Source organism: Rhinoraja longicauda, chromosome 41 (genome assembly GCF_053455715.1).
Source record: "Rhinoraja longicauda isolate Sanriku21f chromosome 41, sRhiLon1.1, whole genome shotgun sequence".
Classification (NCBI taxonomy): Eukaryota; Metazoa; Chordata; class Chondrichthyes; order Rajiformes; family Arhynchobatidae; genus Rhinoraja; species Rhinoraja longicauda.
This window is the reverse complement of record NC_135993.1, coordinates 8,896,809-8,924,649: the sequence shown is the minus strand read 5'-3', so window position 1 is coordinate 8,924,649 and position 27,841 is coordinate 8,896,809. Positions and strand designations below refer to the sequence as shown.

Genomic DNA, 27,841 nt, shown 5'->3' with positions numbered 1-27,841 from the left:
ACACATTGCCAACTCCCCAAACTTTTATTCATTTCACATTCTTACAGCTTCAGATGTAAAACTCCCCAGCAGTCCGCCCACTCCACGCACCGCACAGTCTCTTTTCACAAAGAGAAACACCCATACATCAGCAAAACTTTTAAACTAAAAACAAAAAAACTTTTTTTAATAGGATTTCTAAAGGAAACAAACAGGTATCGCCAACGGGCACTGTTCAGAGTTGGTTTAACTCAAGAGTTTACGACTGCTGAGAATTATGTTCAGGTCTAGTGTCTCCACACACATTAAATGTGCTAAACTCAAAGGAATTCTGAAACAGCCGGGATATCACGTTTATCCGAGATTCAAACCCAGTTGCAAGTTGCCTTTGGATCCGTTCTGGGCCCGTTTTTCCAAGTTGTATAAATATATCTGGAGCCGGCAGTTACCCTCAATCGGGTGGGTGGTGAAGTGCCCGAAAACGGCAGACTGTCAGTTGGACGTTTCCAATACTCAGCCATCTTGGACGACGTCAGTAGTTTTGGTTGACCAGCTGGGCAGAGCCGAGTGAAAGGAGGAGGCTTCGAATCCAATCCGGATATACACGGCACGAGTCCATAATCGGAACAGGCGACCGGCACAGCTTGTGCCAACTCTGGTCAAAGTGGAGCAAAGTACTCTGGCCGACACTCTACCCTCAACCACTCATCAAAACAGCGGCTGGTTATTTAAATATAGCCCATGTGGAATTAACTACTAACTTAAAAAACAAATTAAACCAGACTCCCTGGCACTATTCCAGGGGCAGGAGGCAGATCTTCCACCGTCCTTCAAAGTTCGAGGCTTCAATGTGCCCGCTTCAGACAGTGCTTTGCTGCCGCACGCTGTGACAAGGTAAGTGGCATGTCGCGCACGGTTAGGGCCTTTTCCTCAGAGCACACATGCGTTTGGTGACGGGCTGCTGCTCTCCGTCCCCCGCGGCCTGGCTCTTCTCGTCACCCTCGCCGCTCGTCTCCTCGGGCGCCGTACCCGCCGCGCCCGGCTCCTCGCCGGGGGGCTTGGCCTCCCGCTCTCCACCGGACGCTGGCTCGCCCACCACCACGGGCGACTCGTCCCTGACGAGGATCACCCTCTCCGTCATGTCCGCCGCCACCAGATGGCCCACTTCGTGAAGCAGAGGCTGCTGGCCAGCTTGTTCCCCCGCCCTTGTATCCTACCACAACACGAGAGGGAGAGGCAAGTTTAGTTCAGAGATACAGCGTGGAAACAGGGCCTTGGGCCCACCGACCAACGTCACCCCCCCTCCCCCCCCCCCCCCCCCCCGAGATGCTGCCTGACCCGCTGAGTTACTCCAGCACCTGGTGCCAATCTGCGACCAGCGATGGCTGGTCTGTCTGAAGTAGGGTCTCGACCCGAAACGTCACCCATTCATTCTCTCCCGAGATGCTGCCTGACCTGCTGAGTTACTCCAGCATTTTGTGAATAGAATCCAGACACTAGCTCTACATTTTACCCAGTTTCCCATCCTACACACTAGGGGCGATTTACAGAAGCCAATTAACCTACAAACCTGCATGTCTTTGGAATATGGGGGGAAAACCCGAGCACCTGGAGAAACACCACGCAGTCACGGGGAGAACGTACAAACCCCACAGAGACAGCACCCGTGGTCCGGATCAAACCCGGGTCTCTGGCGCTGTAAGGCGGCAACTCCACCGCTGCGCCACCGTGCACGTGAATCTGCAGGGGAGTCAATGGGGAGAGTAAATATGAGGAGTGCAAACTGATGGTGGCACAAGACACTGCAGATGATGGAATCTGGAGTTAAAGAAGAACTCGGCACGGTGGCGCAGCGGTAGAGTTGCTGCCTTACAGCGAATGCAGCGCCGGAGACTCAGGTTCGATCCTGACTACGGGCGCCGTCTGTACGGAGTTTGTACGTTCTCCCCATGACCTGCGTGGGTTTTCTCCGAGATCTTCGGTTTCCTCCCACACTCCAAAGACGTGCAGGTTTGTAGGGTAATTGGCTGGGCAAATGTAAAAAATGTCCCTAGTGGGTGCAGTATAGTGTTAGTGTGCGGGGATCGCTGGGCGGCGCGGACCCGGTGGGCCGAAGGGCCTGTTTCTGCGCTGTATCTCTAAATCTAAAAATAAAAGAATCTAAAACTCGGTTGGTCAGGAAGCATCTGTGAAGGTGAAAGATCGAGCTGAGGAAGCGCTGCAGCAAGATGGTGGGGCCAGAGAGAGGGGGTCGGGCCGCACAGCTGAGAGCAACGAGGATCGACGTGACGCTAATGAGAACCTTCGTAAATTTGTTGGGGCCAGAAACATGGCGAATCAGTACTTTGTGTATTGGATGCAAGAGCTAAGAATTTCACTGTACCTAGTAGGTACATGTGGCAATAAAGTGTAATTGAACACTCCAAAGTACAGGTATGTAGGTTAATTGGCTTGGCCTAGTGTAGGATAGTGTTAATATGCGGGGATCGCTGGTCGGTGCAGACTTGGTGGGCTGAAGGGCCTGTTTCCGCCCTGCATCTCTAAACTAAACGGTATCATTGAAAAAGACAGTCGACGTTTCAGGTTGGGACCCTTCATCCGGAATGGATGGATGGATGGCGACTCCAAGGACCACCCCATCCCCGGGCACTTTCCCCTGCAACCGCACGAGATGCAACACCTGTCCCTTTACCTCCCCCCTCAACTCCATCCAAGGACACAGTCTTTCCAGGTGAGACAGAGGTTCACCTGCACCTCCTCCAACCTCATCTATTGCATCCGCTGCTCCAGATGCCAACTTATTTACATCGGCGAAACCAAGCGCAGGCTCGGCGATCGCTTCGCTCAACATTGGCCAAACTGATCTCCCGGTGGCTGAGCACTTCAACTCCCCCTTCCACTCTGACCTTTCTGTCATGGGCCTCCTCCAGTGCCACAGTGAGGCCCACCGGAAATTGGAGGAACAGCACCTCATATTTCGCCTGGGCAGCTTACAGCCCAGTGGTATGAACATTGACTTCTCCAACTTTAGATAGTTCCTTTGTCCCTCTCTTCCCCTCCCCCTTCCCAGATCTCCCTCTATCTTCCTGTCTCCACCTATATCCTTCCTTTGTCCCGCCCCCTACCCTGACATCAGTCTGAAGAAGGGTCTCGACCCGAAACGCCACCCATTCCTTCTCTCCCGAGATGCTGCCTGACCTGCTGAGTTACTCCAGCACTTTGTGAATAAAGACCAAGGACTGATCGTCAGCACCAGAGTGTCCATTTCACATCGTGTATCTGCCGGCATGTGATCGTCTTCCCTTACCTCGAGTACCATCTGCCCCTCGGGCCCAGTGTCCATGACCACCACTGACTGGGATGTCTCATCCAGAGCCATGGGCCTCTCATCTTCCTCCTTCACGTTGATGATGATGGTCGGGTGCTGCGACTCTGTGGTGCCGTCGGGATCGGGGGCACTGCTGCTGACCTCCATCGGCTCCCCCTCCGCTGGCACGGCGGCAGACTTGGCCACCAGGCTGGGAGGAGGCCGCGCCGGCTGATCAAGGGGGCAGGCGGCCGCCTGGATGGGGGGGGCTTTGGCTGCCTCTAGGGGGGGGCTCAGGGCAGGCTTGGCAGGGGCAGCCAGGACAGTCAGAGGAGGGGCAGTGGATGGAGCCAGGGCGGGGGCACACACTGGAGGGGAGGCGGGGGCCTTCGACGAAGCCTGCACGCTGGGGTTGGGAGGGGGGTGCACAACGGGGCTCGGCGCAGGCTGGATGAGGGGCTTCAAGACTCCCAGGTCTGGAGAGGCAGGGACCGTCAGGCTGGGGGGCTTCAGTATCGCGAGGCTCGGTGAGGTGAGGACGGCGTGGAGAGGATGGAGCAGGGCGGCCATCTGCTGCTGCTTGAACTTCTGCTCCTCCTCCAGTTTCCTCTTCAAGGCTTTCTCTTGAGCCAGGCGCATGTTGATCATATCCTTCTGTGCATGAACAATGGTCAGGTGTTGCAGCTCCTCCTGCAAGTTTAAAAACACTTTAATAATAGTTTAAGAACTCTTCCACAGTTTAAGAATAAGGGGTAGGCTGGGCTTGTATACACTGGAATTTAGGATGAGAGGAGATCTTATTGAAACATATAAGATTATTAAGGGGTTGGACACGTTAGAGGCAGGAAGCATGTTCCCAATGTTGGGGGAGTCCAGAACCAGGGGCCACAGTTTAAGAATAAGGGGTAGGCCGTTTAGAACAGAGATGAGGAAAAGCTTTTTCAGTCAGAGAGTTGTGAATCTGTGGAATTCTCTGCCTCAGAAGGCAGTGGAGGCCAATTCTCTGAATGCATTCAAGATAGAGCTAGATAGAGCTCTTAAGGATAGCGGAGTCGGGCGGTATGGGGAGAAGGCAGGAACGGGATACTGATTGAGAATGATCAGTCATTGAATGGTGGTGCTGGCTCGAAGGGCCGAATGGCCTCCTCCTGCACTTATTGTCTATTGTCTGAGACAATGAGAACCAACCCAGTCGTTCAACAGTCGAAATGTGCAGGAAGGAACTACAAATGCTGGCTTAAACCGAAGATAAGCACAAAATGCTGGAGTAACTCAGCGGGACAGGCAGCATCTCCGGAGAGAAGGAATGGGTGATGAAAAAGGGTTTCGACCCAAAACGTTACCCATCCCTTCTCTCCAGTCATTAAACAGCTGGCTCTGATGTAACACGGGAACAAGTGCAATACGCCCAAATTTGCAGATTTGCAGAGTTCCATTTAGACTCGTGTCGAAAATAGCTGCAAAAAACTGGAGTAACTCAGCGGGTCAGGCAGCGTCTGAACAAGGGTCTCAACCCAAAACATCACCTATTCCTTTTCTCCAGAGATGCTGCCTAACCCGCTGAGTTACTCCAGCATTTGTGTACATCTTTGGTGTAGACCAGCATCTGCAGTTCCTTCCTACACTTAAGAGTCATACAGTGTGGGAACAGGCCCTGTCGGCCAACTTGCCCATGCCAACCAAGATGTCCCATCTAAACTAGTCCCACCTGTCCATGTTCAGATTTGGGTTTTTAATTTCGGATTTCAATTTAAAAAATGTTTCTCTTAACATCCAAGTCTATCCATGGGACAAATAAAGCAGGCAGCACGGTGGCACAGCGGTAGAGTTGATGCCTCACAGCGCCAGAGTCCTGGGTTCCACTCCGACTGCAGGTGCGGTCTGTACGGAGTTTGTACGTTCTCCCCGTGACCTGCTTGGGTTTGCCCCGAGATCTTCGGTTTCCTCCCACACTCCAAAGACAGACAGGTTGGTAGGTTAATTAGCTTGATATATAAATGTAAATTTGTCCCCAGTGTGCGCCGGACAGCGTTAATGTGCGGGGATCGTTGGTCGGTTCGGAAGGGCCTGTTTCCGTGTGGCTTATCTCTAAACTAAAACAGGGAGATGATGACCGATGACTCGGTGGGTGGAAGGGCTGGCTTTTCTGCTGGATGACGATCTCAAGCAGAATGACCAAGACTACGCCACCATTCAATCATGGCTGACCTAACTCTCCCCCTCAACCCCATTCTCCTGCCTTCTCCCCATAACCCCTGACATCCGTACTAATCACGAAACTGTCAATTTCTGCCTTTAAAAAATATCCACCGACTTGGCCTCCACAGCCGTCTGTGAATTCACAGGTTCACCGCCCTCTGACGAAAGAAATTCCTTCTCATCTTCTTTCCAAAGGAACGTCCTTTTATTGTGAGGCCATTGCCTCTGGTCCTAGACTCTCCCACTAGTGGAAACATTCTCTCCACATCCACTCTATCCATGTTTTATATTTCATTATGCACGGAGGTGCAGGGCCAGTGATTAAAATTCAATCCACAGTAATTTTCACAGACACTTCCAGCGTCACTCACCTCATTCATCGGTTTAGCCTCCATTGGTTCCCCTTCTGACTTGGAGTTGGCCTCCAGCACAATCATTATCGATTTTGGAATGTGGTTTTGCTGCAATGAAGGCAAAATTAGTTAGTGACGATTTCTCTGACCAGAGCATCAATATTCCTCATCAGGGTGGCACGGCGGTAGAGCTACTGCCTTGCAGCGCCAGAGATCCTGACCACGGGTACTTGCCCGTCTGGAGTTTGTACCTTCACCGTCCGGCGCGGCCTGGAACGTGGCAACTACAACAGCCTGACCGCGGGAGAAGACGGCAGGGAAGAGAAAAGACATTCTGGCCTTCCATCGCAGTGAGGAGGTGACTGGAGGAGACTCACTGTGATGGATGTTTCTTTTTGTGTGATTGTGTGTGTTATTGCTTATTTTTATTGCTCTTGTTGTTGGACTGTGGGTAATCTTTCATTTCACTGCACATTTATGTGTATGTGACAAATAAACTTGACTTGACTTTTCGGAGATCTTCGGTTTCCTCCAACACTCCAAAGACGTACAGATTTGTGGGTTAATTGGCTTTGGTATAAATGTAAATTGTCCCTAAGTGTGTGTAGGATAGTGTTAGCGTGCGGGGATCGTTGGTCGGTGCGGACGGACTCTGTGGGCCGAAGGGCCTGTTTCCACGTTGGCAGACAAAATGTTGGAGTAATTCAGCGGGTTGGGCAGTATCTCAGGAGAGAAGGAACGTTTCGGGTCGAGACCCTTCTTCAGACTGATATGATGAAAGGACTCGACCCGAAATGTCACCCATTCCTTCTCTCCTGAGATGCTGCCTGACCCGCTGAGTTACCCCAGCATTTTGAAGGGTCTCGGCCCAAAACAGCACCCATTCCTTCTCTCCTGAGATGGTGCCTGACCCACTGAGTTACTCCAGCATTTCGTGTCTACCTTCAATTTAGACCAGCATCTGCAGGTTTTATTCCTAGTTTCCACGTTGTATTTCTAAACTGAACTGAACCAGGCTCCCTAATCATGGCAGTTGTCATGGGAAGATATCGTGTCCTTGAACTTTCCCCAACTCACTTTTAAAAGCCTTCCACATGCCAGACATCCCTTAATGATGGAATACAGCATAGTTAAGCTTCGAACCATGCATTTTGGTTGAAGGAATAAAGGGTTAGTTTAGAGATACAGAGCAGAAACAAGCCCTTCAGCCCACCGAGTCTGCCCCAATCAGCTTTCCCCGCACACTAATGCAATCCTACACACGCTAGAGACAATTAACCGACAAGCCTGTACATCTTTGCTGTGTGGGAAAAAATCGGAGAAAACCCCCAGTCACGGAGAGACCGTACAAACTCTGTACAGGCAAGCACCTGTAGTCAGGATTGAACCCAGATCTCTGGTGCTGTGAGGCAGTAGCTCTAAAGCTGCACCACCCATTGCATTGACTCTTTTCAAAGGGACAAGGGAGCGCTGGTATAGGATTCCCAAACCGTTCATTTGCACGTCAAATCAGTAGTAAGGAAGCCAAATGCAATGCCAGCATATATTTCACGAGGGCTAGAATACAAAAACAGTTACGTGATGCTGAGGCTTTATATGCCACTGGTGAGACCACATTTGGAGTATTGTGAGCAGGTTTGGGCTGAGGAAGGATGTGCTGGCACTGGAGGGGGTCCAGATGAGGTTCACGACCCCAGGGTGATTGGTTACATATATGATGAGCGTTTGTCAGCACTGCGCCTGTACTCGCTGGAGTTTAGAAGGATGAGAGGGGGCTTCATTGAAACGTACTGAATAGTGAAAGGCTTGGATAGAGTGGGGTGTGGAGAGGATGCTTCTGCTAGTGGGAGAGCCTAGGACCAGAGGTTATAGCCTCAGAATTAAAGGACGTTCTTTTAGGAAGGAGATGAGGAGGAATTTCTTTAGTCAGAGGGTGATGAATCTACGAAATTCTTTGCCACAGAAGGCTGTGGTGGCAAAGTCCACAGGATAGTGTTAGTGTGCGGGGATAGCTCGTCGGTGCGAACTCGGACATTTTTAAGGCAGAGATAGATAAATTCTTAATTAGTACATGTGTCAAGGGTTATGGGGAGAAGTTGTGGGGAGATAGATCAGCCATGATTGAATGGCAGAGTAGACTTGATGGTCCAAATGGCCTAATTCTACTCCTGTCTCTTATGATCTGATGTGCGCTGGAGTTTAGAAGGATATGGGGGGGGGGGGGGGGAGGCAATCTCATTGAAACTTACTGGATCGGGAAAGGCCTGGATAGAGTGGATGTGGAGAGGATGTTTACACTAGTGGGAGAGTCTAGGACCAGAGACCATACCGGTCAGAATAAAAGGACGTACCTTTAGGAACTGCTGAGTTGACCTGCTGAGTTACTCCAGCATTTTGTGAATAAATACCTTCGATTTGTACCAGCATCTGCAGTTATTTTCCTACACTACCTTTAGGAAGGAGACGAATTTAGACAGAGGGGAGTGAATCTGTGGAATTCTTTGCCACAGACGGCTGTGAAGACCAAGTCAATTGATATTTTGAAGGCGAAGATTCTTGATTAGTATGGGTGTCAGGGGTTATGGGGAGAAGGCAGGAGAATGGGGTTAGGAGGAAGAGATAGATCAGCCATGATTGCGGCACGGTAGCGCAGCGGTAGAGTTGCTGCTTTACAGCGAATGCAGCGCCGGAGACTCAGGTTCGATCCTGACTACGGGTGCTGCACTGTAAGGAGTTTGTACGTTCTCCCCGTGACCTGCGTGGGTTTTCTCCGAGATCTTCGGTTTCCTCCCACACTCCAAAGACGTACAGGTATGTAGGTTAATTGGCTGGGTAAAATGTAAAAATTGTCCCTAGTGGGTGTAGGATAGTGTTAATGTGCGGGGATCGCTGGGCGGCACGGACTTGGTGGGCCGAAAAGGCCTGTTTCCGGCTGTATATATATGATGATGATGATGATGATGAATGGCGGAGTAGACTCGATGGGCCGAAGTGTCCAATTCTGCTCCTGTAACTTGTGCTGAAGCTGTGGCCTCTTGGGGTTCGCCCAGATTACGAGTATGGCCGGGGTACTCTGGGGATGTGATCCCGGACGTAGCAACCGCGTTCCTCATCTCCACAAAGCCGCAGCATCTACTCACCTGGTGCGGTGTGAAGGAACGCACATGCGTCAAGAGAGGCTCTCGGAGCTCCGGGCACTTGTCAAAGACGTTGGTGAGCTGCGTGGGCGGAAGCTGCAACAGCACTTGGAATGACTGCGGCTTTGTCCGCTGGCAGCACTTGATGAAGCCTTCCCACACCTTGGGATACTTCCAGACCTAGAGTCAGCACAGAGAAGGTACAGATCAACAGCCAGGTCACACACATGGAGTCACACCTCCAGACAACGACAAAAGCTTGCATCTATACAGAAGAACAAGTGTGTCACTGTGATGGATGTTTCTTTCGTTTGGTGTTGGTTTATGATTGTACGTGTTATTGCATATTTTTATTGCTTATTTTTATTGGTCTTATTAGACAATAGGTGCAGGAGGAGGCCATTCGGCCCTTCGAGTCAATGTGATCATGGCTGATCATTCTCAATCAGTACCCCGTTCCTGCCCTCTCCCCATACCCCCTATCCTCAAGAGCTCTATCTAGCTTGATCTGTGTTGAACTGTGGGTAATCTTTCATTTCACTGCACATTTATGTGTATGTGACAAATAAATTGACTATTGACTGTTAACATAATAGCCCAGAGTCATTCAAGGAGTGCCACCACAGCACGAGGAGATTACTAAAATACATGAAGTAAAGTTTAAACAGGAGGAGCAAAGTGAAGGTTAAAGGAGGAAAAACACACAGGCTTAGAGCTAATGTGTATGTAATGTGAAATCAGTCTGAAGAAGAGTCTCGACTCGATTCCTTCTCTAGAGACGCTGCCTGCCCCTCTGAGTTACTCCAGTATTTTGTGTCTATGTCAGGCTTAGAGCTAGGCGGCTGAAGATAGTCTGCCAACAGCAGAGGGGCTCAAGGGGCAACTTGTTCACTCAGAGGGTGATGGGTCTATGGGATGTGCTTGGTCCATATCGCCTCTCCGGTTCCTTATGAAATCTTTCCCCTCTCACCGGAAGCTCCCGATCGCAAGAACTCTTGTTGTCCTCTCCAAATGAACCCCTTTGTGGGGCTGGCAAGTCAAACTCCGTTCTGTCTGCCAACAGCCTGCCCAATAAATGTGTGGATGAAGCAGCCAGACTTTGAAAATCAGCAACGACTCTTTTGGAGATATAGTGTGGAAACAGGGCCTTTTGCCCACCGTGTCCACGCCAACCATCAACCACCTGCCCACACTAGTTCCATGTTATCCCACCTTCACATCCACTCTCTGCACACCTGGGGCAATTTACAGATGGTCAATTAACCTACAAACCGCACGTGTTTAAGATGTGGGAGGAAACTGGAGCACAGAGGAAAGCCCTGCAGTTACAGGGAGAACGTGCAAACTCCACACAAACAGCATCCGAGGTCAGGATCCAACCCGGGTCTCTGGTGCGGTGAGGCAGCAGCTCTACCTGCTGTTATCTTAAGGATAGCGGAGTCAGGGGGAATGGGGAGAAAGCGGGAACGGGGTACTGATTGAGAATGATCAGCCATGATCACATTGAATGGCGGTGCTAGCTCGAAGGGCCGAATGGCCTACTCCTGCACCTATTGTCTATTGCGCCCCCCTTGGAAGGGAGATCACAAAAAAGTAAGAAACAAAGAACTGCAGACGCTGGTTAATACACGAAAGGACACAAAGTGCTGGAGTAACTCAGCAGGTCAGGCAGCATCTCTGGAGAACATGGATAGGTGATGTTTTCAGTCGAGACACTTCTGCAGACTGGTGTTTCCGAAGAAGGGTTTTGACTCGAAACTTCACCCACCCATGTTCTCCAGAAATGCTGTCTGACCCGCTGAGTTACTCCAGCACTTTGTGTCCTTAGAAAGAAGTGAGTCCTTGGAGGGAACTGAAAACCACCCCAGTGATGTAATCTTTAGACTTTAGGAATACAGTACGGAAACAGGCCCTTCAGCCCAGAGTCCGTACCGACCAGCAATTGCCCCGTGCGCCAGAACTATCCCACGCAGTCGGGACAAATTACCATTTTTACAGAAGCCAATTAACCTACAACCCTGTACGTGTTTGGAGTGCAGGAGTATACCGGAGCACCCGGGGAAAACCCACGTGGTGACAGGGAGTACGAACAAACCCCGTACAGACAGCACCCGCGGTCAGGATTGAACCCGGGTGCCTGGCACTGGAAGATAGCAACTCTACTGAGAATCTATGCTATTAGTTATGAATGATAGGGAGTAGACAGAGGAGTACAGGGGTTCCTTGTTCTTAAATTACTCCCTTGTCTGACAGTGTGAGCCCCGTGTATTAAAACATTTAAGAGGCATGGTCATGCAGCTCGTGTATAAGAGATAAAGAAAGTTTATTTCTCAATAACAACTCGTTACATGGGTGCGTGTGAAAGTAGGAAAAGTTTTGAATCCACTCTAGGTAGATTGATGCGTTTCCCCGAAAGCATGTGACTTATATTAATAGACAATAGGTGCAGGAGGAAGCCATTCGGCCCTTCGAGCCAGCACCGCCATTCAATGTGATCATGGCTGATCATTCTCAATCAGTACCCCGTTCCTGCCTTCTCCCCATACCCCCTGACTCCGCTATCCTTAAGAGCTCTATCAGGCTCTCTCTTGAATGCATTCAGAGAATTGGCCTCCACTGCCTTCTGAGGCAGAGAATTCCACACCTTCACCACTCTCTGACTGAAAAAGTTTTTCCTCATCTCCGTTCTAAATGGCCTACCCCTTATTCTTAAACTGTGGCCCCTTGTTCTGGACTCCCCCAACATTGGGAACATGTTTCCTGCCTCTAACGTGTCCAACCCCTTAATAATCTTATACGTTTCGATAAGATCTCCTCTCATCCTTCTAAATTCCAGTGTATACAAGCCTAGTCGCTCCAGTCTTTCAACCTATGACAGTCCCGCCATTCCGGGAATTAACCTAGTAAACCTACTAGGTTTGGTTTGGTTTCTGAGCATGTGACCTGTATTAATGATTTTGTTTTCTCTGTAACCATGGGAATTGTATTAGAATTGTAATTGGTCATGGATTTCTTTTTGTCACACCCCTTTCTTTTCTGTATAAAACAGTAAACAGTCGTGGAAAAGATGTTCCTCCCCTCTCCTGAGTTGAGATCTTTTCAGACACTAGTATGGTGTCCGGAGATCCTCGCGGGAAGAAGCCCACTGTGGAATAAATCTGATGTGCTCATCCAATAGACAATAGGTGCAGGAGTAGGCCATTCGGCCCTTCGAGCCAGCACCGCCATTCAATGTGATCATGGCTGATCATTCTCAATCAGTATCCCGTTCCTGCCTTCTCCCCATACCCCCTGACTCCGCTATCCTTAAGAGCTCTATCTAGCTCTTTCTTGAATGTATTCGGAGAATTGGCCTCCACTGCCCTCCGAGGCAGAGAATTCCACAGATTCACAACTCTCTGACTAAAAAAGTATTTCCTCATCTCTGTTCTAAATGGCCTACCCCTTATTCTTAAACTGTGGCCCCTGGTTCTGGACTCCCCCAATCCAGTATTACGTGTGTTGTTCAGACTGAAGGTAAAGAAGTTGAATTATCACTACCACTGCACCACTATGCTACCACTGACCACCATTGCCAAAGAAATGTCAACACAACCTATAATCCCCTCCTCCCCCCCCCCCACACCCCCCCCCCCCCCACCGTGTTACCTGCTTCATTATGAGCCGGGACAGGATGTTCATGACAAACCCCCCAAGACGTGGATACATGGTGAGCGACTGGATCACGGTTCTCATCAGCAGCATGGGGAGTGGGCTCTGCTCCATCAGCTGCTGCATCACAACAGCAAGAACCTCCGACGTGTACACGTTCCTCTCTCCGAAGCACAGGTTCGTCGCTGAAAAAGAAACATCACCCGCAGTCAGCGACCGACTCCAAGGGTAGTACCACGGAAACACATTCAGGCAAGAACCTTAAAGATGGAGAGACCCCCAAACCCTTCACTGCACAGAACCCGATTCCCAGCCAGACCCAGGGTTCAGATGTGAAAGTACAATTAGGCCATTCGGCCCATCGAGTCTACTCCGCCATTCAATCATGGCCGATCCATCTCTCCCTCCTAATCCCATTCTCCTGCCTTCTCCTCATAACCCCCCCCCCCGACACCCGTACTGATCAGGAATCTGCCAATCTCCGCCTTAAAAATATCCATCGACTTGGTCTCCACAGCCTTCTGTGGCAAAGAATTCCACGGATTCACCACCCTCTGACTAAAGAAATTCCTCCTCATCTCCTTCCTAAAGGAACGTCCTTTAATTCTGAGGCCTATGATCTCCGGTCCAACGTAGAAACAACCTCTCCACATCCACTCTATCCAGGCCTTTTACTATTTGGTGAGTTTCAATGAGGTCTCCCCACCTCATCCTTCTGAGTTACTCCAGCATTTTGTATCTTTCATTGGTAAACTAGCATCTGTTTGTTCCTTGTTTCACCAAATTAGCTTTCTCTAACCATGACCATGTCTAGTGTAGACACTAAATGCTGGAGTAAGTCAGCGGGTCAGGCAGCATCTCAGGAGAGAAGGAATGGGTGATGTTTCGAGTCGAGACCCTTCTTCGGGACCGCCCCCTCCCCTGACATCAGTCTGAAGAAGGGTCTCGACCCGAAACGTCACCCATTCCTTCTCTCCCGGGATGCTGCCTGACCTGCTGAGTTACTCCAGCACTTTGTGTCTACCTTCGATTTAAACCAGCATCTGCAAGTTTTTTTCCTACACACATGTCCAGTGTAGTTAGCATCAGAACGATGGATTCATCAATGGAGACTCGGGCTGTTTGCTGGAGCTGTAGAGTGAGCAGGGGGGGTGGGGGGGGAGGATGGAGGTACCATGGATATTAGTTACCTTTGATTATTGACTTCATGTCGCACTTGTTAGAGTCTATGTTGTGCAGGGCAATGAGAAGGTCGCCAGGGGTCAACGGTGAAATTGCTGCCGATCCTCCTTCACCCACTGAAAGAGAGGTTAAGAGACGTCATACAGTGGCCACATCAGCCCTCAATGTACCGACACAGGAGGAACTGGCATGGGGAGGGGGGGGGGGGGGGGGAGAACAAAGGAGGAGCGGGCGTGTGGGAACCGTCGTGTGCGTGCGGGGGGGGGGGGGGGGGAACAAAGTAGGAACAGGCGTGGCGGAAAAACGCCGCGAGGGAAAAAACAAAGGAGGACCCAGCGTGGGATACTTTGTCAACATTGTCGCCGCCCTTTATGTGGCGACTCTTTGCATACCTCGGGTATGCAACGCAACGAATTTCACCGCGACTTGGCACGTGTGACAATAAAGTATCACATTCATTCATCGAACTACACCATTCATGTTCACCCCCAGCTTAAGCTCAGTCACAGTACACCATGTCTGTGATGTAAAGTCAACGATACACTGCCTGCAACCTTCTCCGAAGCGATTAAAGAGTGGTCACCCCTCAAGGAATTTCACATGAATATTAAAGAGGCTGAATACGATTCCAGGCTGTTGTTATCCCACAGCCAGAGAGGAAGAGACACAAGTTAGACGTTACTTTAGCGATGCGGCATGGAAACAGGCCCTTCGGCCCGCACTGACCAACCAGCATCCCATACACTCGTGCTATCCCACACATTAGGGGCAATTTACAATTAAGCCAATTAACCTACAAACCCGCACATCTTTGGAGTGTGGGAGGAAACTGGAGCACCCGGAGAAAACGCACGGGGTCACAGGGAGAACGTACAAACTCCATACAGGCAGCACCCGTAATCAGGATCGAACCTGGGTCTCGGGTGCTGTAAGGCAGCGACTCAATCACTGCGCCATGGTGCTGCCCGAAATATTACTTCTTGAGGATGTACTCCCTGCGGCAGCTGAGGTAACACAATCTGCCACAGGCAATGATGGTCCAATTCTATACTGCGATCGTAGAGATTGTCCTCACCATCTCCATCATGGTCTGGTTTGGCTCAGCCACCAAGCACGACATCCGGAGGCTGCAACGAATCGTTCAATCAGCTGAGAAGGTCGTTGGCTGCAACCTTCCCCCCATTGACGAACTGTACACTGCAAGGGCCAGGAAGCGAGCGGGCAAGATCATCTCTGACCCCTCTCACTCTGGCCACAATCTCTTTGAAGCATTTCCCTCCGGAAGGCGACTCCGGATGGTCAAAGCCGCCACAGCCAGACATAAGTTTTTTTCCGCGAGTGATAGACAATAGGTGCAGGAATAGGCCATTCTGCCCTTCGAGCCACCACTGCCATTCAATGTGATCATGACTGATCATTCACAATCAGTACCCTGTTCCTGCCTTCTCCCCCCAAACTCCACTATCATTAAGAGCACTATCTAGCTCTCTTGAAAGCTCTACTCAATAACCAAAAGTCTGTAGTCTCTTTTTGCTCTGGTTTATTTCACTCACATGTTTAAACTGTAATGTTGTATTCTTAATGTTTTATGCTTTATTCTTAATTGTTTACTGTATGTTCGTGTTGTTACTTGCGAGCGGAGCACCAAGGCACATTCCTTGTATGTGTACATACTTGGCCAATAAACTTATTCATTCCTTTCCCTCGTATGAAGGCAAACCTCCTCCCTTAACATTTCCGCCAGTGAACACAGTTTCTGCTCCATCCCCGCCCACCTCCCCCTACACAAGGAGGCGGTCGGTCACTCACTGTGTGTAGTTCCCAGCAGCCGGTTAAAGACCTCCTTCACCACGATGGGGTTGAGTTTGATCAGTTTGGGCAGCGCCAGGATGACTTCTTTCTGCGGAAGAGAGTTGGGTGCAAGGAGGCTCATTATTCCAAAAAGTAAAACGAACACAAGGCGACACTAAAGCTTTACAGGCAGGCACAAAATGCTGGAGTAACTCAGCGGGTCAGGCAGCATCTCGGGAGAGAGGGAATGGGTGACGTTTCGGGTCGAAACCCTTCTTCAGACTGATGTCAGGGACCGCCCCCTCCCGACATCAGTCTGAAGAAGGGTCTCGACCCGAAACGTCACCCATTCCCTCTCTCCCGAGATGCTGCCTGACCCGCTGAGTTACTCCAGCATTTTGTGTCTACCTTCGATTTTATCTGCAGTTTTTTTTCCTACACTAAAGCTTTACATACTGGACTACCCACTCAATCGGGGACTTTTGACTTTTCTTCAACTTTGAGACAAAACAAACCAAAATAATCTTCCAAACACACATGTAATGCTGCATTATTTAGACCTGGTTTAGCTGAGAGAGATACTGCATGGAAGCAGGCCTTTCAAACCCACCAAGACCATCGAACACGCGTGCTCACGCCCAGTTTCACGTTATCCCACTTACTCGTCCACTCCCTGCGCACTGGGGGCAATTTACAGAGGCCAATTAACGTACAAACCCGTAGGTCTTTGGGATGTGGGAGGAAACCGGAGCGCACGGAGGAAAACCAGGGAGAACTACACAGACAGCACCCAAGGTCAGGATTGAACCAGGGCCAGCGGCTCTACCAGCTGCACCACTGTGGAATGTATGGGGAAACCGGAGCACCCGGAGAAAACCCACGCAGTCACAGTGAGAACGTACAAACTCCGTACAGACAGCACCCGTAGTCAGGATCGAACCCGGGCACTGTAAAGGAAGTCGACCACAGCGCCACTGACCTGCTGTGTTACTCCAGCGCTTTGTGTATTAACCAGCATCTGCAGTTCTTTGCTTCTGCACTATCCTTGGTCATCCTTCCATCACCACTCTCTCTCTCTCCCCCACCGTAGCTACTCGTGTCCCCACCACCAGCAGATTATTTTGTCACGCCTTCAGTTTGTGAACAGTACCTTCTCAAGGCCGTTAAGCACCGGGATGAGGAATCGGACATCTGGGACCCTCTTGTGGTAGAGATCACGTACCCTCTTCACCAGCTCGGGGGACGGAGGCACTGAAACCACAGCAGATCGTCACTGGATAACATTCAGGCCAACTCAGACACAACTTTACATTGGAACCAATGGAGGACAATGACAAGCGGGAGTCCAGAACAAGGGGCCACAGTTTAAGAATAAGGGGTAGGACATTTGGAACCGAGACGAGGAAAAACTTTTTCAGTCAGAGAGTTGTGAATCTGTGGAATTCTCTGCCTCAGAAGGCAGTGGAGGCCAATTCTCTGAATGCATTCAAGAGAGAGCTGGATAGAGCTCTTAAGGATAGCGGAGTCAGGGGGTATGGGGAGAAGGCAGGAACGGGGTACTGATTGAGAATGATCAGCCATGATCACATTGAATGGCGGTGCTGGCTCGAAGGGCCGAATGGCCTCCTCCTGCACCTATTGTCTATTGTATCATGGCGGTCAAATCGGATGGCGGATAAGACTGGGAGCCCTTGGACTAGCAGGGCGAAATGCCGAGGAGCAGGGTCTCTGGTGCTGTGAGGCAGCAACTCTATCACCGCGCGCCAACTTTGGGACAGACATTTATTTCTCTGCAATTCCTCCCAAAGCTCAAAGCCTTGGGAGTAAACATTTCTCGTTAATTATGCTCTGGTCAAATGCTGCAAAAAACCATGGACAAAGATGCCACATTAGTGCTGTCTGAAATAGTTACCCTTGTCTGTTAAGATGTGCAGGCAACGAGTCACGAGGGTCTCGGCACCTTTCGGGCAGTTCTCCACCAGCAAGAGAAGTTCAGGTGAATTCATCCCCATTCCTCGAATCTGAAACACATAAAAAAAAGAATTTAGACAGAAACCCAACAGCCCGAGGTGTTTGTTTTCTTTCAGCACCGACCCATCACCGAACGAATCATCTCAGGGGTTACAGGGAGAAGGCAGGAGAATGGAGTCGAGAGGGAAAGAGAGATCAGCCAGGATTGAATGGCAGGGGAGACTAGATGGGCCGAATGGCCTAGTTCTGCTCCCATCACTTATGAACTAATAAACTCAGGCATGCGAGCGAGATTAAAAAAAGAGGAAATGAGTCGAGCACTTGCGTGACGTGAACGGGGGTCAAAAACTTGGGAAATTCTCACATGAAATCACCAGTTTCAAGCCTCTTTTAGTTAATTTCAAAGTAAAAACAGACATTACAAATTAATGTCAATATGTCACTGTATACTAATAACATTTAAGTAAATTCACACATTAATTGATAGTCAGCCCAAAAAGGTGGTAATTGGCTTTCCTGCTGTGTTTTATATTTTAAACCCCGTCTTAATTAATTTAGTTATATAATCTTACACTTAAATTTAATATTTACTCATTACAGTTCCACCATTGATTTTCTGGCACTCTTGGTTCCAGAGCTATGCTGGTTTATCCAGCAGGCCAAGGAAGTCAGCCATGGGGATAGATGTGCTGGCTCCAGCTGGGCTGGAGTTCCAGAGCCCCGGCCGCAGGTTGCAAATTCAACCCACCGATCAGACATGGAAGTCCCGATGAGGTCGAGATTGGCTGCCTTGCCCAGCCTGGGTGCCACATTTTCGGGGAGACTTTCAGGGTGCGCGGGGGGGGGGGGGAGATTTCTCACGGAACCCCTAGTAGAACCCTAGTGTTCATTACAAGTCCATGCATTGTTTTTTTTTCTTTCTTTCTTTCTATCTATCCGATTTCTCCGTTTATTTGGCAAAGTAAAAAACGCGGAAATGATGCAAAAAGAGCAGAAAATGGATTTTAAAAACGCGGAAATCCGCGGATAATTCACACGCCCGGTACCTCAGACCTGATGAACAATCCTAATTCTATGAACTGTGGCAAGTTCCTGGACTAACCTTGGACCCAGAAACACAAGTTCAAATCCCACTACGACAGATGGAGAACGCAAAGTCAGTTGTTTCAGCAAAAATATAAAATTAGTATTACAGGCACCTCACAGTTTACACGTATTTGATCTATGCATTTTTGAAATAACGCACTTGCTCCTACAATACAAAAGCTTGATTTACCCACTCGTATTTTCGGAATAACCCGCTCAAAGTTACTGCTGACAGTGCAGTCTCATCTATGTTTAAATGAGATGTTTCTGAATTACACACCGTTTTTCAAACAAGTAACCCCCACCTAAAACACGAGGTGCCTGAAATAATAACGGGGAAACCAAGTTTCTGATTTTTTTTTAAAAGTATCTGTTTCACTGATGTTCACTAGGGATGGAAAACGCTCTCCTGATCTGGTATAACCAGCATGCGATCCAGAACAGATAACTTCTGGTCAGACCACTTCTGTGTAGGAACGTCTGTGGATTTTAGCTGGAGTGTCAAAGAACGACCTGACGATTGTTGAGAAACCGTAGACACAAAATACTGGAGTAACTCAACAGGACAGGCAGCATCTCTGGATAGAAGGGATGGGTGACGTTTCGGGCAGAGACCCTTCTGCAGACTGCGACCCACAGCAACATGACTGTAAAAAGCATCTATATGTCCTTCTGCCTCCATGTTAATGAACACAGCTACCAGCCTTGGAGGGCATCTACAACACACCATGCCTCAGAAAAGCCACCAGCATCCACAAAGACTCCTCACATCCCTGCAACAGTCTGTTCAAACTTCTACCATCGGGCAGACGATACAAGGCCTTCTACGCCCGCACCTCCAGGCTCAGGAACAGCTTCATCCCCAGGGCCATAGCTGCTATGAACCGGTCCTGCTGAGCCGGATGGTCACATCGCACAATGAACCGGCACAGATCTACTTGCACTTTATTCTGTTTTAAAACTGTTCCAATTTGTTTCATTGGGTTGTTTAAATTAATACTGACTAGCTAATTAATTTATTGCATCGTATGGTAGGCACATTCCCAATCTCGTTGTACCCCTGTACAATGACAATAAAGATATATTGTATTGTACCATTGCTATCTCTTAAACTGATCTTATATCCCTTGAGTCGTTGCCACAAGATCCTTCATTCCAACCCAAGGGCCGGCCTTAAGATCTCAACCACAGACACCCTCCCATCCCTGCCCTTCCCCAAGCCAGCAGCATAATCATGGACAAATCTCAGGAACACAACACAAGTTTAATTCAGACTAGACCAAGTGGACCTGTTGGGCCCAAACCTCTCCTGCATTGGTGCAGCACCCTCCCCATCCCCTCTCCTCCCCCCCACCTCCTCTCCCCCCCCTCTCTTCTCACCCCTCTCCCCTCCCCCACCCTCCCCTCCCCCTCAACCCCCCTTATCCTCCCTCCCTAGGAGATGGATTTAAACTTTGAAATGTGAATAACTTAAAAACTATAACACCGATTTCAATGAAACTTCTTCCATTAGCACCAAAGGGACGACGGTGAGTAAGGTGGGCCTGAAATTGTCGCGCTATCGTGTACCGTTTTGGCTGTAATTCAGGGACAAACAAACCAGAGTTTTGGTATATAGACGAGAGGGTTCTCCCTTCTGAATCCCGGACTTACCGGCTGCTCGATGACCCGCAGCACCGTGCGCTTGATGTCAGCGATGGCCTCCGTGTAGACAGCAGCCAGCTCGTGGATGAGTTTATGGTTCTGAGGAAGCAGGGCGAGGTACAGATACAGGCACTGTTTCACAGTCTCCTCTGTCCAAGGAGCTGCCACCTCTGACATGGACAAAAGTGAACACAAACAAAAACTTAGCAGACAACAGGAGCACTCCACAGGCACAACAGATAGAGTGATACAGTGTGGACACAAGCCCTTCGGCCAAACTTGCCCACACCGATCTACGTGCCCCATCTACACTAGCCCCACCTGCCTGCATTTGGCCCATATCCCTCCAAACCTGTCCTATCTAATTGTCTACCTGTCTAATTGTTTCTTAAACGTTGGAATGGTCCCTGCCTCTGCTACCTCCTCCAGCACGTCAGTCAGGCCATACACCCACCACTCTTAGTGTGAAAAAAATTACCCCTCAAATACCTATTAAATCTTTCCCGATTCACCTTAAACCCGTGTCCTCGGATACTCTATTCCCATACTCTGGGCAAGACTGTGTGTCTGCCTGATCTATTCATTTCATAATTTTATACATTTGATGTTCACCCATCAACCAATATCCAGATAGCTCCATTCCCTCTTGTGACATCAATCCAGAGTTATAATACCCATTCATCTGATGTACAGTCAGCCACGCAAATCAATCCAGACACAAAATGCAGGAGCAACTCAGCGGGTCAGGCAGCATCTCTGGAGAGAAGGAATGGGTGACTTTTTGGGTCGAGACCCTTCTTCAGACTGATGTCAGGGGAGAGGGGCGGGAAAGAGATTGGACTTTTTTTACCTTCCATCAGTGAGGAACGTGGGGAATCCGCTGTGGTGGATGTTTATGTTAACTTTTATGTAGTTGTGTGTCTTGTTGCTTTTTATTTCCATATGGCTGTATGGTAATTTGCATATCACTGTACCTTAATTGGTACATGTGACAATAAAAGACCTTTGAAGTCGCCTTAGCCTTTCACACTGAAGATCTGCCCACTGCAAAAAAAATTGCCTTGTTTATATCGACTTCTAACAACCCAGAATCACAAACTGTGGGGCCACAGTTTAAGAATAAGGGGTAGGCCATTTAGAACGGAGATGAGGAAAAACTTTTCAGTCAGAGTTGTGAATCTGTGGAATTCTCTGCCTCAGAAGGCAGTGGAGGCCAATTCTCTGAATGCATTCAAGAGAGAGCTAAATAGAGCTCTTGAGGATAGGGGGTATGGGGAGAAGGCAGGAACGGGGTACTGATTGAGAACGATCAGCCATGATCACATCGAAGGTCCGAATGGCCTACTCCTGCACCTATTGTCTATTGTCTATCACAATCCTACACAGTCTGAAAGACAACATTCCACCATCACCATCCTACACAGACTAGGGACAATTTACAATGTTTTTTTAACCAAAGCCAATTAGCCTACAGACCCGGGCGTCTTTGGAAGGTGGGAGGAAACCGGAGCACCCGGAGAAAACCCACGAGGTCACGGGGAGAACGTACACACTCTGGCCTATTCCTGCACCTATTGTCTATTGAGTTCTCACCTGTATCTTTGTCGGCCCCAAACAGAATAGAGGGCGGGTTGGGATGAACGAGCAGCTGCAGGTAATTCAGGGCAAACTTCTCGATGTACTCGCGTAGCTGCTCCTTCTCATACATTCGTTTAATGAACATCAGCGCCTGTGAACGGACCTGGAGGCAGAGCACAATGTCACTAGCAGTGCAGGTGGCTGAGCACTGCAATTCCCCCTCCCATTCACAATCTGACCTTTCCTTCCTGGGCCTCCATTGTCAGAGTGAGGCCCAGCGCAAACTGGAGGAACAGCACCTCATATTACTTGGGTAATTTACACCCCAGCAGTATCAACATTGACTTCTCTAACTTCAGATAGTCCCTGCTTTCCCACTCTATCCCCTCCCCCTTCCCAATTCTCCCACCAGTCTTCCTGTCTCCGACTACATCCTATCTTTGTCCCGCCCCCTCCCCTGACATCAGTCTGAAGAAAGATAGTGGAGTCAGGGGGTATGGGGAGAAGGCAGGAACGGGGTACTGATTGAGAATGATCAGCCATGATCACATTGAATGGTGGTGCTGGCTCGAAGGACCTACTCCTGCACCTATTGTCAATGATAGACGCGAAACGTCACCCATTCCTTCTCTCCCGAGATGCTGCCTGACCCGCTGAGTTACTCCAGCATTTTGGGTCCATCATTGACAGTGCGATGCACAAGTGCTCTCTGGGTATCTTCAGCATGTAAACAGGCCAACATCAAAGAGAGTACCACCCAACCTGACCCATCAGCTTCCCCTGTGTGCACGGCTTTACCCAACGTCACCTTTAGACTTGAGAGACACTGTGTGGAAACAGGCCCTTCGGCCCACTGAGTCCCTGCCGATCAGCGATCACCCTGCACACTACCCCTCACACGAGGGACAATTTACAGAAGCCAATTGGGGGGCCGGCACAGTGGCGCAGCGGTAGAGTTGCTGCCTTATAGTGACAGAGACCCGGGTTCCATCCTGACTGCGGATGCTGTCTGTACGGAGTTTGTACGTTCTCCCCGTGGGATTTCTCCGGGCGCTCCAGTTTCATCCCACACTCCAAAGACGTACAGGTTTGCAGGTTAATTGGCTGTGGTAAAATTATAAATTGTCCCTGGTGTGTTGGACAGCAGGGATCGCTGGTCGGCATGGACTCTCTGGGGCGATGGGCCAATTTCCACGCTGTATCTCCAAACATTCTCGTAAATCTTCTCTGCACTCTTTGGAGCTTAAAGTTTCTGGGAAGGGAACACCGACTCCCCACCAATTCCAACTTCAGGAAAAACTGGTGGAAAAAATGAGAAAGAAAAGCCAGGAGAGTATAGCTAAGGGTTTAGAGCGGGAGCATGAAATAGAACAGATCTCCATCCCAATCCCTAGTTCTCTCCACCCAAAGCCAGAGAAATGTGTAGGAAGGAACTGCAGATGCTGGTTTACACCGAAGACAGACAAAATGCTGAGAAAGCAGTTTCTCACGACTTCACCTTGTCCTTCTCATGAGAGCTCAGATCCAGCAGCACGTGCAGGTACTGCAGCTGTTTTGAGGGGCGTTTGAAGACCAAGTCCCTCAGTGTCGACATTCCCAGGTAGATGCGAGTCTGCAGGAAAGGCGGAGGAGACCAGTGTCAGCGTTGCACGGGGACACGTTAAACAATGCGACTGTCGGCACCGCCCCGTGCCCCACGTTACCTCACCCAGCCAGCAGCCACGTGCTCCGGCACCACCAATGGCGGCCGCCCGGGCCTCTGCTTTACTCTATGACTCTGAGTAAGATAGGTCCCGTGACCTTGCGAGATGATATGGTGACAACCTTGCACAAAGGTTAAGTTGTTAAAATAGACGTTGCAGTTTTAAGATCTAAAGGGTAACCCGGTGTTTCAGCTAACAACGGTGCCGTATCTGTGCCCTTGCTTCTCGTTAATACCATTCATTAGCACGGTTGCTGAGATTCCCATTTCGGCCATTTTGGCTGTCGTGTGGGGTTGCCAACTTGCTCACTCGCAAACACAGGACAAGGCGACGTCACCGCCCCGCGCCCCACGTGACCTCACCCAGCCAGCGGGCGCGCGTGGCCGCTGGCTGGGTGAGGTCACGTGGGGCGCGGGGCGGTGACGTCACCCTTTGTCCCGTATTTGAGAGCGAGAAAGTTGGCAACCCTACTAATACAGGGACACGGGAGAAGACGGCAGGGGAAGAGAACCCTACTAACACGGGACAAACTAATTTATCTCAAAATACGGGACGTCCCGGCTAATACGGGACGTCCCGGCTAATACGGGACAGTTGGCGACCCTAGTCGGCACCAAACCGATGCAGCAAAGTGACTTGCAACCCACCTCATCCTCACAGTATCTGCGGATCACTTCCAATGCATTGTCCGTTATAAATGGGGCCTCCAGAACCAGCTTGGTAAACAGCCTAATGGGAAGAGACAGACAATGGGACAATGCCACAAAGCACAGAAACCATTCATTCCAATTCACAGAAACACGTCAACAGGTGAACGTTCAGAACCTAAACGGCACCACGGTGGCGCAGCGGCAGAGTTGCTGCCTTACAGCGAATGCAGCGCCGGAGACTCGGGTTCGATCCCGACTACGGGCGCTGTCTGTACGGAGTTCGTACGTTCTCCCCGTGGGTTTTCTCCAAGATCTTCGGTTTCCTCCCACACTCCAAAGACGTGCAGGTTTGTAGGTTAATTGGCTGGGCAAATGTAAAAATTGTCCCTAGTGGGTGTAGGAGAGTGTTAATGTGCGGGGATCGCTGGGCGGCGCGGATCCAGTGGGCCGAAGGGCCTGTTTCTGCGCTGTATCTCTAAATCTAAATCTAAACATTGTGCATATAAACAGTGACAACCTTTAGTTTGGAGCTACAGCGTGGAAACAGGTGCTTTGGCCCACGGAGTCTGCGCCAACCTGCCATCTGCATCTGCCAGCACGATCCTACACACACCAGGGACAATCTACCATTGTGGTGGTAAACATTATTCGCAATCACAACTGTACTGGCAAGAGATGAAGGTAAATGAAAAAATAAACGGAAGTGTTTTTATTAAGGTCATAAGGAATAAGTGTAGAATTAGGCCATTCGGCCCATCAAGTCCACCCCGCCATTCGATCATGGCTGATCTATCTCTCCCTCCTAACCCCATTCTCCTGCCTTCTCCCCATAACCTCTGACACCCGTACTAATCAAGAATCTATCTATCTGTGCCTTAAAAATATCCATTGACTTGGCCTCCACAGCCGTCTGTGGTTTTCGTACCAGAGTCACCCCCTTTCCGAGTTTGGTTCAGACTGAAGCAACACCACTGCTTGGGTTTTCATCTGGGTTATAGCCCGACTCCCATCAGAACTCAATATCAGCAACATCTGGGCCCATCTGTGGCTTCCTGTGTCATCTGACAAAACTCCACTTGTGGCTATCGCCTAACACACGGCCAAAATTGTGCAGCTACGACAACGGTCAAACTGCCTAGATAAAAAAATGTTTCTTCCACTCACCATTCCTATTATCTACTTTATCCAATTTACGTAATTTAAGTTTTTAATTCACAGTGAAACAACATGTATCCAACTATTCTACGGAACAGTTTATGCTTTATACCGACTTCCACCCTTTCCACTTCATCTCGCTCTCTAAAATTGATATTCATTTATTTATTTCTCCTCGAAACATCTGGCATTAATTCATCTAATTTGCTAGCTTCCTGGGTGCTTTTAATTAATCCACACCATTTAATAATTTACAGTCAATCATGCAAGTTCCCAAAACATTACAAACCATAAAACGCTGGAGCAACTCAGCGGGTCAGGCAGCGTCTGTTTTGGGAAAGGACGGACATGTTTCGGGTTGCGACACTTCTAGGGTCTGAAGAGGGTTCCCAACTGCCTCTGACTGCATGGTGGCACAGTGGTAGAGTTGCTGCCTTACAGTGCCAGGGACCCATGTTCGATCCCGACTATGGGTGCTATCTGTGCAGAGTTTGTACGTTCTCCCCGTGACCGTGTGAGTTTCTTCCAGGTGCCCCGATTTCCTCCCACAATCCAGAGACGTACACGTAGGCCGGCACGGTGGCGCAGCGGTAGAGTTGCTGCCTTACAGCAAATGCAGCGCCGGAGACTCAGGTTCGATCCTGACTATGGGCGCCGTCTGTACGGAGTTTGTACGTTCACCCTGTGGGTTTTCTCCGAGATCTTCGGTTTCCTCCCACACTCCAAAGATGTACAGGTGTGTAGGTTAATTGGCTTGGGCAAATGTAAAAATTGTCCCTAGTGGGTATAGGCTAGTGTTAATGTGCGGGGATCGCTGGGCGGCGCGGACTCGGTGGGCCGAAGGGCCTGTTTCCGCGGTGTATCTCTAAATCTAAATATCTACAGGTTAATTGGCTTCAGTAAATATTGTAAATTGCCCTTAAGTGTGTTGGATAGTGCTAGTGCATGGGGATCGCTGGTCGGCACAGACTCAGTGGGTCAAGGGACTGGTTTCCACACTATCTCTAAACTAACTTCAAAATGTCGAGTGCTTATTCCCTCCACAGTTGTTGCCTGACCCACCGAGTTCCTCCAGCACTTTACGTTTTACTCAAGATTCCCGCATTTGCAGTTCATGGCGTCTCCCTGAATATTCTGCTTAGTTTATCCTTGGGCTTAGGGCAGTCACGGTGATCTTAGTGGTGATCACATACTGGAATAAGTTCAATTAACCTTGGGCTCTACCTCAGAGGCAATAGTCGTGAAAGCTCAACAAGCAACGTGTTTTGACAGCAAGTAAACCAAGGGCAGCACAGTGGCACAACTGGCCGAGCTGCTGCCTCACAGCGTCAGAGACCAAGGTTTGATCCTGACGTCGGGTGCTGTCCGTGTGGAGTTTGCACGTTCACCCTATAACCTCCAAGTGCTCCCGTTTTCTCCCACAGCCCAAAGATGTGCGGGTTTGTGGGTTAATCGGCATCTGTAAATTGCCCCTAGTGTGTAGAGTGGATGAGAAAGTGAGATTTTTTTTTTTTAGATTTAGAGATACAGCACAGAAACAGGCCCTTCGGCCCACCGGGTCCGCGCCGCCCAGCGATCCCCGCACACTAACACTATCCTACACCCACTAGGGACAATTTTTACATTTGCCCAGCCAATTAACCTACAAACCTTCCTGGGTGTTTTTCATAGAACTAGTGTGAACAGGTGATCGGTAGCGTGGATTACAGCCCAGCGGTATGAATATTGATTTCTCTATCTTCAGGTAGCCCTTGCATTCCCTCTCTCTCTCTCTCTATCCCTCCACCACCCAAGTCACACCAGCCTCTCATTTTCACCTAACAACCAGCTAACAATGGCCTGTTCCCTTCATCATCGTTCCTTTTTTGTATATCTCTCATTCATTGTTCTTTATCTCTCTACATCATCGTCTATATCTCTCGTTTCCCTTATCCCAAACCAGTCTGAAGAAGGGTCTCGACCCAAACGTCACCCATTCCTTCTTCCCAGAGATGCTGACTGCCCGCTGAGTTACTCCAGCTTTTCTGTGTCTATCTACGGTTTAAACCAGCATCTGCAGTTCCTTCCTACACGTCACTTGTACTGACCCGTCCTTCTGATCTGGTTTCTCCTGCAGGCCCGACAACAGGCTGGTCAGACACTCATCGTAATTCTCAAGCATGCCGTTGGGCCAGTGGCTGAGGTACAGGTTGTACTCTTGGTACAGCCACGCAAACGCAAGGTCAACGCGGTTTCGGATGTCGTCGAGGATGAAATCCAGCATCTCCCCTTTCATCTTCCCGTCAAACTGCGTCACGAGACGGGCCAGGATCTTCACGCGAATCTGGAAGAAAAAAAATGAATGGTCAACAAACTTGACTAACTCATCCATCCAAGTCAACAAACAGAAAACCATCACAATCAAGCGAACCAGAAGACATAGGTTTAAGGTGAGGAGGGGGGAGATTCAATGGGA

The 27,841-nt window shown here is 49.6% G+C and overlaps 1 protein-coding gene across 2 annotated transcripts in view; it reads right to left on the bottom strand.

The window, feature by feature from the left end:
• The window catches only part of sympk (symplekin), a 54,514-nt gene continuing 26,673 nt past the window's right edge, over nucleotides 1–27,841 (bottom strand). Inside the window, exons 13-27 of one of the 2 annotated variants that reach the window (XM_078431004.1) lie at nucleotides 27,474–27,709; nucleotides 24,229–24,310; nucleotides 23,377–23,490; nucleotides 21,894–22,041; nucleotides 20,310–20,470; nucleotides 17,512–17,620; nucleotides 16,750–16,850; nucleotides 15,618–15,708; nucleotides 13,817–13,924; nucleotides 12,624–12,811; nucleotides 8,979–9,155; nucleotides 5,857–5,946; nucleotides 3,287–3,976; nucleotides 1,624–1,719; nucleotides 1–1,192 (exon numbers count right to left, since the gene is read on the bottom strand). In XM_078431004.1, the coding sequence (XP_078287130.1) occupies nucleotides 896–1,192; nucleotides 1,624–1,719; nucleotides 3,287–3,976; nucleotides 5,857–5,946; nucleotides 8,979–9,155; nucleotides 12,624–12,811; nucleotides 13,817–13,924; nucleotides 15,618–15,708; nucleotides 16,750–16,850; nucleotides 17,512–17,620; nucleotides 20,310–20,470; nucleotides 21,894–22,041; nucleotides 23,377–23,490; nucleotides 24,229–24,310; nucleotides 27,474–27,709 (2,688 nt within the window). In that variant the 3' untranslated portion in view covers nucleotides 1–895. The remainder of the gene's footprint in view (nucleotides 1,193–1,623; nucleotides 1,720–3,286; nucleotides 3,977–5,856; nucleotides 5,947–8,978; nucleotides 9,156–12,623; nucleotides 12,812–13,816; nucleotides 13,925–15,617; nucleotides 15,709–16,749; nucleotides 16,851–17,511; nucleotides 17,621–20,309; nucleotides 20,471–21,893; nucleotides 22,042–23,376; nucleotides 23,491–24,228; nucleotides 24,311–27,473; nucleotides 27,710–27,841) is intronic. The other variant, XM_078431005.1, reaches the window with a different exon arrangement.